The sequence below is a fragment of the Salmo salar genome, chromosome ssa27, assembly GCF_905237065.1.
Source record: "Salmo salar chromosome ssa27, Ssal_v3.1, whole genome shotgun sequence".
NCBI lineage: Eukaryota > Metazoa > Chordata > Actinopteri > Salmoniformes > Salmonidae > Salmo > Salmo salar.
Genome location: NC_059468.1, coordinates 16,903,358 through 16,916,013, shown reverse-complemented (window position 1 = coordinate 16,916,013; position 12,656 = coordinate 16,903,358). Strand labels below are relative to the sequence as shown.

The 12,656-nt window shown below is 43.5% G+C and overlaps 1 protein-coding gene across 1 annotated transcript in view; it reads left to right on the top strand.

The window, feature by feature from the left end:
• LOC106588593 (RNA polymerase II subunit A C-terminal domain phosphatase-like) overlaps positions 1-12,656 on the top strand; it is a 130,440-nt gene that overhangs the window by 14,614 nt on the left and 103,170 nt on the right. Inside the window, 1 exon segment of the mRNA XM_014177744.2 lies at positions 4,132-5,307. Within this exon segment, the coding sequence (XP_014033219.2) occupies positions 4,132-5,307 (1,176 nt within the window).

Genomic DNA, 12,656 nt, shown 5'->3' with positions numbered 1-12,656 from the left:
GGAAATCTGATTAAACTGAGGAGTATTTCTGTCTAATAAAACTCTTTTGTGGATAAAAATAATTGATTGGCTGGACATGGCTTTCCCAGTGGGTGGGCTTGACTCCCAAGTGGGTGGGCCTGTGCCCTCCCAAGCCCACCCATGGTTGCACCCCTGCCCAGTCATGTGAAATCCATAGATTGGCCCCTAATTAATTGATTTCAATTGAATGATTTCGTTATATAAACTGTAAATCGTTGAAATTGCGTTTATATTTTCGTTCAGTTTGTGTGTACACACACAGAGAGTATACTAAACATTAGGAACACCTTCCTAATATTGAGTTGCACCCCCTTTTGCTCCCAGAATAGCCTCAATTCATCTGGGCATGGACTCTACAATGTGTCAAGCGTTCCACAGGGATGCTGGCCCATGTTGACTCCAATGCTTCCCACAGTTGTCAATTGGCTGGATGTCCTTTGGTTGGTGGAGCATTCTTTATACACAGTAAACTGTTGAGCGTGAAAAACCCAGTAGCGTTGCAGTTCTTGATACAAGCTGGTGCGCCTGGCACCTATTACCATACCCCGTTCAAAGGCACAAATCTTTTTTTCTTGCCCATTCACCTTTTTTTTTTTTTATTTGTTTATTTTGTAAATATTGTCTTAACTGTTGGTTAAGGGCTTGTAAGTAATCGTTTCACGGTAAGGTCTACTCCTGTTGTATTCGGTGCCAAATAAAATTTGATTTGAATGGCACACATACGTGTGTACAGTATATGATATAGGCTACTTCACATTACGGCATAAAAATATAAGCCCATAGACGTAGCTAGCTATATGCTTTCTTGGGTAAATAAATGAAACTAGCTCCAGTAGGCTAATCTTTTTTTAGTGTGAACTGTATTCTATTATACGTACTGGAATTATGCACATTGTTCAAACTATGATAAAGCAGGGAGAGGACATGCGATTACGGTGCAGCATATGCGGCCTACAAAGTTACATCTATAGGCTAGCGAATGTTATTTTAATTTGCAAGTATAATAGGTCCTATTTGTATAAGTAGTAGGCTGAGGCATATACCTTTTTCATAATATTTCCCCTAATGTTATTAGCCTACCTCTTTCTCTCTCTCGTTGCTTCATTCCTTCCTCGCATTCAAATGAAATTAAATAGGTTTCTTTGTCCTTTGTCATTCTAATGATATCCTTGAATAATATAGAACTAGAATTGGATGGGTCTGAATAAATAACTGTTTAACTGAGTTCTATTGGCTGCTCTGATTTTAAAGCATAGATTATTTTTATATATATATGATCTTTCCAATTTAACAAAACCCAAAACAACTTCACTCCTGTAAGCCAGTTGGAGATGTGTAAATTAGATGTGCATTCGGTCTTTATATCACTGTAGCATAGGCTATGCTGCATCAAATGTAGGCCTACCTGTCACAAAAGAAAAACGTTACCATGATGGGTCTACATGCATTGTGAACTGCGCTCCGTAATGAGCTGCCTGTCCCCACCCATGGTCTGTCACCACCCTGAGTCCCCACCCTGTCCCATCATACAGAAGCTGTAGAGAAGCCAGATTGTACATGTATTTCACGCCATGCTGTTCCTATAAATAATGTATTATAATTTACTGGTTTCTGCTGCCAAACCCAGTGATGGGCATATTTATGTTTTCAAAATAGTGAGTAGATTTACAGAGTGGATAAAATGCTATGGAGAACATTGTCTTGAGGCATGCACTTTAACCATAGTTTTGATGCATATAATGTTCTCAATGCTGTGGTTTAATGCCTCAGTGACCACAGCTCAATTTGCCTTCATTCAGTTACACCTCCTAAAACACAGTGTTGGGAAAAAGTACCCAATTGTCATACTTAAGTAAAAGTAAAGATGCAGTTGAAGTCGGAAGTTTACATACACTTAGGTTGGAGTCATTAAAACTCATTTTTCAACGACTCCACACATTTCTTGTTAACAAACTATAGTTTTGGTAAGTCGGTTAGGACATCTACTTTGTGCATGACAAGTCATTTTTCCAACAATTGTTTACAGACAGATTATTTCACTTATTCACTGTATCACAATCCCGGTGGGTCAGAAGTTTACATACACTAAGTTGACTGTGCCTTTAAACAGCTTGGAATATTCCAGAAAATGATGTCATGGCTTTAGAAGCTTCTGATAGGCTAATTGACATCATTTGAGTCAATTGGAGGTGTACCTGTGGATGTATTTCAAGGCCTACCTTCAAACTCAGTGCCTCTTTGCTTGACATCATGGGAAAATCAAAAGAAATCAGCCAAGACCTCAGAAAAATATTTGTAGACCTCCACAAGACTGGTTCATCCTTGGGAGCAATTTCCAAGTGCCTGACGGTACCCCGTTCATCTTTACAAACAATAGTACGCAAGTATAAACACCATGGGACCACACAGCCGTCATACCGCTCAGGAAGGAGACGCATTCTGTCTCCTAGAGATGAACGTACTTTGGTGCAAAAAGTGCAAATCAATCACAGAACAACAGCAAAGGACCTTGTGAAAATGCTGGAGGAAACCGATGCAAAAGTATCTATATCCACAGTAAAACGAGTCCTATATCGACACAATCTGAAAGGCCGCAAGGAAGGAAGAAGCAAGGAAGAAGCCACTGCTCCAAAACCGCCATTAAAAAAAGCCAGACTACGGTTTGCAACTGCACATGGGGACAAAGATTGTACTTGAGAAATTTCCTCTGGTTTGATGAAACAAAAATAGAACTGTTTGGCCATAATGACCATCGTTATGTTTGGAGGAAAAAGGGGGAGGCTTGCAAGCCAAAGAACACCATCCCAACCGTGAAGCAAGGGGGTGGCAGCATCATGTTGTGGTGGTGCTTTGCTGCAGGAGGGACTGGTGCACTTCACAAAATAGATGGCATCATGAGGAGGAAAATTATAGGGATATATTGAAGCAACATCTCAAGACATCAGTCAGGAAGTTGAAGCTTGGTCACAAATGGTCTTCCAAATGGACAATGACCCCAAGCATACTTCCAAAGTTGTGGCAAATTGGCTTAAGGACAACAAAGTCAAGGTATTGGAGTAGCCATCACAAAGCCCTGACCTCAATCTTATAGAACATGTGTGGGCAGAACTGAAAAAGCGTGTGCGAGCAAGGAGGCCTACAAACCTGACTCAGTTACACCAGCTCTGTCAGGAGGAATGGGCCAAAATTCACCCAACTTATTGTGGGAAGCTTGTGGAAGGCTACCTGAAACATTTGACCCAAGTTAAAGAATTTCAAGGCAATGCTACACTCAAATAGTATTTGAGTGTATGTAAACTTCTGACCCACTGGGAATGTGATGAAAGAAATAAAATCTGAAATAAATCATTCGGAAAATAAAGTGGTGATCCTAACTGACCTAAGATGGAATTTTTACTAGGATTAAATGTCAGGAATTGTGAAAAACAGTTTTTTTAAAAAAATGTATTTGGCTAAGGTGTATGTACACTTCTGACTTCAACTGTACCTTTTAATAGAAAATTACTTGAGTAAAAGTTAGTCATCCAGTAAAATACTATTGAGTAAAAGTATTTGGTTTTAAATTAACTAAAGTATTATAAGTAGAAATAATTTAAAATTCCTTTATATTAAGCAAACCAGACGGCACCATTTTTATTGTTTTTAAAATGTACGGATATCCAGGGGCACACTCCAAGATTCAGAAATCAGTTACAAATGAAGCATGTATGTTTAGTGAGTCCGCCAGAGCAGAGGCAGTAGGGATGACCAAGGATGTTCTCTTGATAAGGGCTTGAATTTCACTATTTTCCTGTCCTGCTAAGCATTGAAAATGTAACTAATAATGTTGAGTGTCAGCGAAAATGTATAGAGTAAAAAAGTACATTTATTTTATTTCGGAATGTAGTGAAGTATAAGGAAAAGTTGTCAAAAAAATGAATAGTAAAGTACAGATACCATTAACTACTTGTATAAAGTACTTAAGTAGTACTTTCAAGTATTTTTACCTCTCTGCTAAAGCAACTTCAATGGAAGGTATTCACAGACACCTTCTAGTCTAGTGATTTTAAGTGGCAAAATGTCAGTGTGTTTTAATAAGCTAATTGTCAGCCTGTGATGTTTTTACCCTAGCAGGCAGCCAGGCCAGCCGACCAGCAGAGGCCTCAGAACCAGCAGTAACGTCAGGGACAACGGGGCCTAAAACAGGAACATCTGGGGGGTCGTCTGCATCAGAGGAGCAGAGTAACGGTCTTAAGAAACAACGGGCCAAAGACCACAACAATGGAGGGAGGGGGGAGTCAACAGCACCCTCAGCCACTCAGGGAGCAGCAGCCAATGAACGGACTCAACCGGACGGTGGCGAGGCTGTGGAGGAGGAGCGGGGTCAGGGCGAGGGAGCCGAGGCCAGCGCGGCAGCACAGGTGAGCGACAGGATGAATGTGAAAGATGAGATGAAAGCGGAGGGGAAAGGAGAGGGGAAGGATGGCAGCAGGACATTAGGCTCAGGGGAGGAAGCTCCCCTTCTGGGTGGGGTGAACTCATCCTCCACTCCTCTCCCTCCATCCTCCACTCCTCCAGACCTCCATGAGCCCAACAGCAACCTGGACTTTGACCTGTCCAGCGACAGTGACGCTGACTCTCTTACGGGTAAACCCCCCTCATCAGACAACGAGAGGGACGGGCTGTCCAGCCAGACCAAGAAGTTCAAACAGGAAGGGGCAGAGCAGGCAGCAGTAGAGAAGCCATCAGGCGGGGCTGGAGGAAAGGAGGGGGAGAACAGCGCCGCGGTAGTAGGGGAGACCTCAGAGGAGACGGCTGGGTCAGAGGTTGTCTTCCCTCCAGACCCTGAGCAGGAGAACGGGCGCTTAGAGCGGAGGGAGGCTGAGACAGAGTCCCAGAACAGTGAACAGTCAGGAGTCACCATGGGGGAGGAGTCTCTGGACCCGAGCATGGAGGAGGAGGAAGAGGAGGAGAAAGAGGAGGTGGACGTGGACAAGGATGACCACCTCATCTACCTAGAAGAGGTGTTGGAGCGTATCCATGGAGAATACTACACCCGCTACAACGCCTTCCTCAGGAAGGAACGCCCAGAGATGCCTGACATCAGGAAGATCGTCCCGGAGCTGAAGGCCCGGAGCCTGGAGGGCACCACCATTGTGTTCTCTGGACTGTACCCCACCAATTACCCCATGGAGAGGACCAGGGAGAATTACCACGCGAAGGCCCTGGGAGCAAAGATAGGAAAGGGCCTCCTGCTCCGCTCTAAAGACCCTGGCAGAACCACGCACCTCATTGCTGCTAGAGCAGGTGAGTTACTACCTACTTTGCCTTTGGAAAGTATTCACACCCCTTGACTTTTCCCACATTTTATTGTCTAACAGCCTGAGATTTTGTCATTGACCTACACACAATGCCCCATAATGTAAAAGTGGAATTCAATTTACAAATGAATCTTGAGTCAATAAGTATTCAAACCCTTTGTTATGGCAAGCCTAAATAAGTTCAGGAGTAAAGAAAATGTCCTTAACAAGTCGCATGGACTCTGTGTGCAATAATAGTGTTTAAAATGCTTTTTAAATGACTACCCCATCTCTGTACCCCACACATACAATTATCTGTAAGGTCCCTCAGTCGAGCAGTAAATTTCAAACACAGATTCAACCACAAAGACCAGGGAGGTTTTCCAATGCCTCACAAAGAAGGGCACCTATTGGTAGATGGGTAAAAATATAAAAAGCAGACATTGAATATCCCTTACTTAGAGCCACGTTAAGTTATTAATTTCACTTTGGATGGTGTATCAATTTACCCACCCGGTCACTACAAAGATACAGGCGTCCTTCCTGACTCGGTTGCCGGAGAGGAAGGAAACCACTCAGGGATTTCACCATGAGGCAAATGGTGACTTTAAAACAGTTAGAGTTGAATGGCTGTGATAGGAGATAACATTGTAGTTACTCCATAATACTAACCAAAATGACAGAGTGAAAAGGACAAAAGATATTCCAAAACAACATGCATCCTGTTTGCAACAAGGCTCTAAAGTAATACTGCAAAGATAACTTTTAAGTCCTGAATTCAACGTGTTATGTTTGGGGCAAATCCAACACAACACATCATTGAGTACCACTATTTTTATCAACCATGGTGGTGGCTGCATCATGTTATGGGTATGCATGTAATCAGCAAGGACTAGGGAGTTTTTTTTTAGGATATAAAGACACGGAATAGAGCTAAGCACAGACAAAATCCTAGAGGAAAACCTGGTTCAGTCTGCTTTCCAACAGACTGGGAGACAAATTCAAGGCCAAATATACACTGGAGTTACTTACCAAAACGACATTGAATGTTCCTGAGTGGCCTAGTTTATAGTTTTGACTTAAAGCAACTTGAAAATCTATAGCAATCTAGCAATAATCAACAACCAACTTGAGAGAGCTTGAAGAACTTTCAAAATAATAATGTGCAAATATTGTACAATCCAGGTGTGCAAAACTCTTAGACTTACCGAGAAAGACTCACAGCTGTAATCGCTGCCAAAGGTGATTCTAACATGTCTTGACTCAGGGGTGTGAATACTTATGTAAATGAGAGATTTCTATATTTCATTTTCAATAAATTTGACGTTTTATAAAAACATGTTTTTACTTTGTCATTATGGGATATTGTGTGTAGATGGGTGAGAAATGTAATTCATTTTGAATTCAAGCTGTAACACAACAAAATGTGCAATAAGTCAAGTGGTATGGATACTTTCTGAAGGCACGGTATATGAGTATACAAAACATTAAGAACACCTGCTCTTTTACAGACTGACTAGGTGAATCCAGGTGAAGACTATGATCCCTTATTGATGTCATTTGTTAAATCCACTTCAATCCGTGTAGATGAAGGGGAGGAGACAGGTTAAAGAAGGATTTTTAAGCCTTGAGACATGGATTGTGTATGTGTGCCATTGAATGGTGTATGGTAGTAGGTGCCAGGCACACCGGTTTCTGTCAAGAACTGCAATGCTGCAGGGTTTTTCACGCTCAACAGTTTCCCGTGTGTATCAAGAATGTTAGTCCACCTAAATTCCTGTGGAATGCTGGCCCATGCTTTCGACACCTTGTAGGGTCCATGCCCTGACAAATTGGTCTACCTGCATACCTACCCGAGCACCTACCTGTCTGGTAAAAGCACAGTTTTTAAATGACTAAGTCTGTCAATCATTGCAACAAACATCAACAGCCTGACTTGCCACTTTGTTTGGTAAGCCAAGTGGTGCGGCTGGGGAAGGGCATGTCGTTGTTTTGGAGCATAGAGCATTATCCTTATTTGTGGTCCTCTCAGATTCGGGGTAAGCTTTTTGTATCCTATGTGAATAGAGGCTGGTATAGGTATTCATGGTTTGTCCTCTGCTGAACTCTTGCCTACAAAGAAACATCAAGTTCAGTTACAGCTTCATCCGTTTGATGCAATGCGAGGAAATCAGATCAGAGACCTGAACTAATAGAGGACCAGTCTGTGTTTAATTTATTAACGTCAATACTCTGCTCGTTGAGTTGCAGCCTGATCAAACTATATTATGATTTATTTGAACAGAATTACATCATTAATCCATGGCCTTGGATATTATGTAATTAGAGTTACAAAACCTTACGCTGAACTTTGCTTCATTGAATTTTGATCAGATTTTTAAAAATTAATTTAATTAATAATAGAGAATCAACTCTGTTTGGGGAAGCGCAGAACATCTCTGAAGTGTCTCGAGTCAACAGTTATCTGTGGCCCGACAACACAAGTCTTCATCTCATTCTGCAGACTTTCTCTGGAGTCCAGTTATTATAGCCGCTCATGTCCAAGCAGGGCTTATCCTCTTTACAGAAACACACCTTTAATGTAATTGGTAAACTGTTCTTCTGTGTAATAGCCTTGGCCTAATTGTAGAAATATGCTTTTTTGATATCCAGCATGATGTAGCCAAATTGGGCTAGGCTAAATTACAAACATTTTTTTTTCTCAAGATGGCGTAGCAGCAAGACATGTTTGTTTTTGTCCCGTGTAAAAATTCAGCATTTTTCGCTTTTCTGTATACATTTCAAACTCTTTTTCCATTTTTGAATTAAATATACCTTCCCGCAACCCGCCTCACCCAATGTGGTCCGGATCTGCTATTTCTTTAGACCTTATAACTGGAACCTCCATCAGAAGCTGGCATTCAGCAGCTAGCCAGCTAATTAGCTACTAGCTATTTAGTCATTGTTAGCCACTGCTAGCAGTCTTTACCTTTTAGCACAGTAACCAGCCGCTTTAGCCCGGATAATATCTGCCAGTCTGTACAGCGCAATATCAGCCCTGAGCATATCGGACCGCTTTTTTCCCCTACTACATCACCGGATTTCTGCCGCAAACCCTGGACCATTACACCGGATCATTGCAGCTAGCTAGCTGCTACCGAGTGGCTATCGTGACCAACGCCCTTGTCCAGAAGCAAGCACCAGTTAGCCTCGAGCTAGGCCCATTCCCCCGGCTAGCAAACAAAGTACACCAACTACAATACCTCTCTTGCCAACTGGCCTGGACCCTTTGTCGACACGGAGCCCCGCCGATCCATCACGACTGGTCTGCTGACGTAATTCGGCCGTTGTGCTCTCAACCGGCCTCTGTGTCGTTGATGTCGGTGAGGACCCAGCTACTAGACCCGGCCCGCTAACTCTCTGAGCGCTGTGTCTCCCACTTGCCTAGCGTAGTGACGACTGCCGAGCTGCTCCCTGTTTCATCCATTGCTGCTTATTGGACCCTATGATCACTCGGCTACACAGCTGATGCCTACTGGACTGTTCATTAACACGGTACTTCATTTTGTTTATCTGTCGGCCCCAGCCTTGAACTCGGGCCCTGTGTGTAGCTAACTGACCCTCTCTGCCTGTTCATCGCCATTTACCCGTTGTTGTTGTCTTAGCTATTTACCCATTGTCTTAGCCCTCCCAAACAACACCTGTGATTGCTTTATGCCTCCCCTCTAATGTCAATATTCCTTGTATACTGTTGTTTAGGGTAGCTCTCATTGTTTTGTATTACTGCGGAGCCCCTAGTCCCGCTCTACATGCCTCGGTTACCTCCCTTGCCCCACCCCCCACACATTCGGAGACCGCACCTAGCTTAACTGGCGCTTCAAGAGATGCAGCCTCTCTCATCGTCACTCAATGCCTAGGTATACCTCCACTGCACTCGCATCCTACCATGCTCTTGTCTGTGCATTATGCCCTGACTCTATCCTACCACGCCCAGAAGTCTGCTCCTTTTAACATCAGAAGCCTCCTCCCTAAGTTTGTTTTACCCACTGCTTTAGCACACTCCGCCAACCCTGATGTCCTAGCAGTGTCTGAATCCTGGCTTAGGAAGGCCACGAAGAATTCTGAAATTTACATCCCCAATTACAACAGTTTCCGTAAAGATAGAACTGCTAAAGGGGGCGGAGTTGCAATCTACTGTAGAGATAGCCTGCAGAGTTCTGTCCTACTATCCAGGTCTGTGCCCAAACAGTAAGAGCTACTACTTTTTAAGAATACATCTCTCCAGAAATAAGTTTCTCACTGTTGCTGCTTGTTATAGACCCCACTCAGCTCCCAGCCGTGCCCTGGACACCATATGTGAATTGATTGCCCCCCATCTATCGTCAGAGTTCGTACTGTTAGGTGACCTAAACTGGTATGCTTAACACCCCGGCCGTCCTACAATCTAAGCTAGATGCCCTCAATCTCACACAAATTATCAAGGAACCTACCAGGTACAACCCCAAATCCGTAAACATGGGCACCCTCATAGATATCATCCTGACCAAATTGCCCTCTAAATGCACCTCTGCTGTTTTCAGCCAGGATCTCATTGCCTGCGTCTGTTATGGGACCGCGGTCAAACGACCACCCCTCATCACTGTCAAACGCTCCCTAAAACATTTCTGTGAGCAGGCCTTTCTAATCGACCTGGCCCGGGTATCCTGGAAGGATATTGACCTCATCCCGTCAGTAGAGGATGCCTGGTTGTTCTTCAAAATTGTCTTCCTCACCATCTTAAATAAGCATGCCCTTTTCCAAAAACATTAAACTAAGAACAGATATAGCCCTTGGTTCACTCCAGACCTGACTGCCCTTGACCAGCATAAAAACATCCTGTGGCGCACTGCACTAGCTTCAAATAGTTCCCGCGATATGCAACTTTTCAGGGACCAATATACACAGTCAGTTAGGAAAGCAAAGGCTAGCTTTTTCAAACAGAAATGTGCATCCTGCAGCACTAATTCCAAAAAGTTTTGAGATACTGTAAAGTCCATGGAGAATAAGAGCACCTCCTCTTAGCTGCCCTCTGCACTGAGGCTAGGAAACACTGTCACCACCGGTAAATCCACGATAATCGATAATTTCAATAAGCATTTCTCTACGGCTGGCCACGCTTTCCACCTGGCTACCACCCCCAGCTGCTCCTTCACCCAAATCCAGGCAGCTGAGCAGCAAAATCTGGATCCCTACAAAACAAAAAATTGTCCGCCGCCATTGTCGCAACCCTTATTACTAGTCTGTTCCAACCTCTTTCGTATCGTCTGAGATTCCTAAAGATTGGAAAGCGGCCACGGTCATGCCCCTATTCAAAGGGGGAGACACTCTAGACCCAAACTGTTAGAGACCTATATCCATCCTGCCCTGCCTTTCAAAACTTTTCGAAAGCCAAGTGAACAAACAGATTACCAACTATCTCGAATCCCACCGTACCTTCTCCGCTATGCAATCCGGTTTCCGAGTTGGTCACCGGTTTACCTCAGCCACGCTCAGGGTCCTAAATGATATCATAACCACCATCGATAAAAAACAGTACTGTGCAGCCGTCTTCATCGACCTGGCCAAGGCTTTCGATTCTGTCAATCACCACATTCTTATCGGCAGACTCAACAGCCTTGGTTTCTCAAATGACTGCCTCGCCTGGTTCACCAACTACTTCTCAGATATTGGAGGGCCTGTTGTCCGGACCTCTGGCAGTCTCTATGGGGGTGCCAAAGGGTTCAATTCTCGGGCCGACTCTTTTCTCTGTATATATCAATGATGTCGCTCTTGCTGCGGGTGATTCCTTGATCCACCTCTACGCAGACAACACCATTCTGTATACATCTGGCCCTTCTTTGGATACTGTGTTAACAAACCTCCAAACGAGCTTCAATGCCATACAACACTCCTTCCGTGGCCTCCAACTGCTCTTAAATGCAAGTAAAACTAAATGCATGCTCTTCAACCAATCGCTGCCCGCACCCGCCCGCCCGACCAGCATCACTACTCTGGACGGTTCTGACTTAGAATATGTGGACAACTATAAATACCTAGGTGTCTGGCTAGACTGTAAACTCTCCTTCCAAACTCCTATTAAGCATCTCAAATCCAAAATTAAATCTAAACTCGGCTTCCTATTTCGCAACAAAGCCTCCTTCACTCATGCTGCCAAACATACCCTCGTAAAACTGACTATCCTGCTGATCCTTGACTTCGGCAATTTCATTTACAAAATAGCCTCCAACACGCTACTCAGCAAATTGGATGCAGTCGATCAGTGCCATCCGTTTTGTCGCCACAGCCCCAAATACTACCCACCATTGCGACCTGTATGCTCTTGTTGGCTGGTCCTCGCTACATATTCGTTGCCAAACTCACTGGCTCCAGGTCATCTATAAGTCTTTGCTAGGTAAAGCTCCGCCTTATCTCAGCTCACTGGTCACCATAGCAGCACGCGCTCCAGCAGGTATATTTCACTGGTCATCCCCAAAGCCAACACCTTCTTTGGCCGCCTTTCCTTCCAGTTCTCTGCTGCCAATGACTGGAACGAATTGCAAAAATCACTGAAGTTGGAGACTTCTATCTCCCTCACTAACTTCAAGCATCGGCTGTCAGGGCAGCTTACCGATCGCTGTACACAGGCCATCTGTAAATAGCCCATCCAACCAACTACCTACCTCATCCCCATATTTATTTATTTTATTTTTTGTTTGCTCTTTTGCACACCTGTATTTCTACTTGCACATCATCATCTGCACATCTATCACTCCAGTGTTAATTGATAAATTGTAATTTCTTAGCCACTATGGCCTATTTATTGCCTTACCTCCTTACTTAATTTGCACACACTGTATACAGATTTTCTATTGTGTTATTGACTTTCTTTGTTTATCCCATGTGTACCTCTGTGTTGTTTTTGTCGCACTGCTTTGCTTCATCTTGGCCAGGTCGCAGTTGTAAATGATAACTTGTTCTCAACTGGCCTACCTGGTTAAATAAAGGTTAAATACATTTTCTTATTCGTTTTGTTCGATAAAGTCCATGTTTATATCCAAAAACCTCAGTTTTGTTAGTGCGTTTTGTTCAATAATCTACTGTCTCAAACAACATCCGGTGAAATTGCAGAGCGTGAAACTCAACAAAACAGAAATTCTCATAATAAACATACATAAAAGATACAAATGTTATACACCAGCTTAAAGATAAACCTCTTGTTAATCCAACCGCTGTGTCAGATTTCATAAAGGCTTTACGGCGAAAGCAAACCATGCGATTTATCTGAGCACAGCGCCCAGCAGACAAATCATTACAAACAGTTAGCAGCCAAGAAGAGGACTAACAAAAGTCAGAAATAGC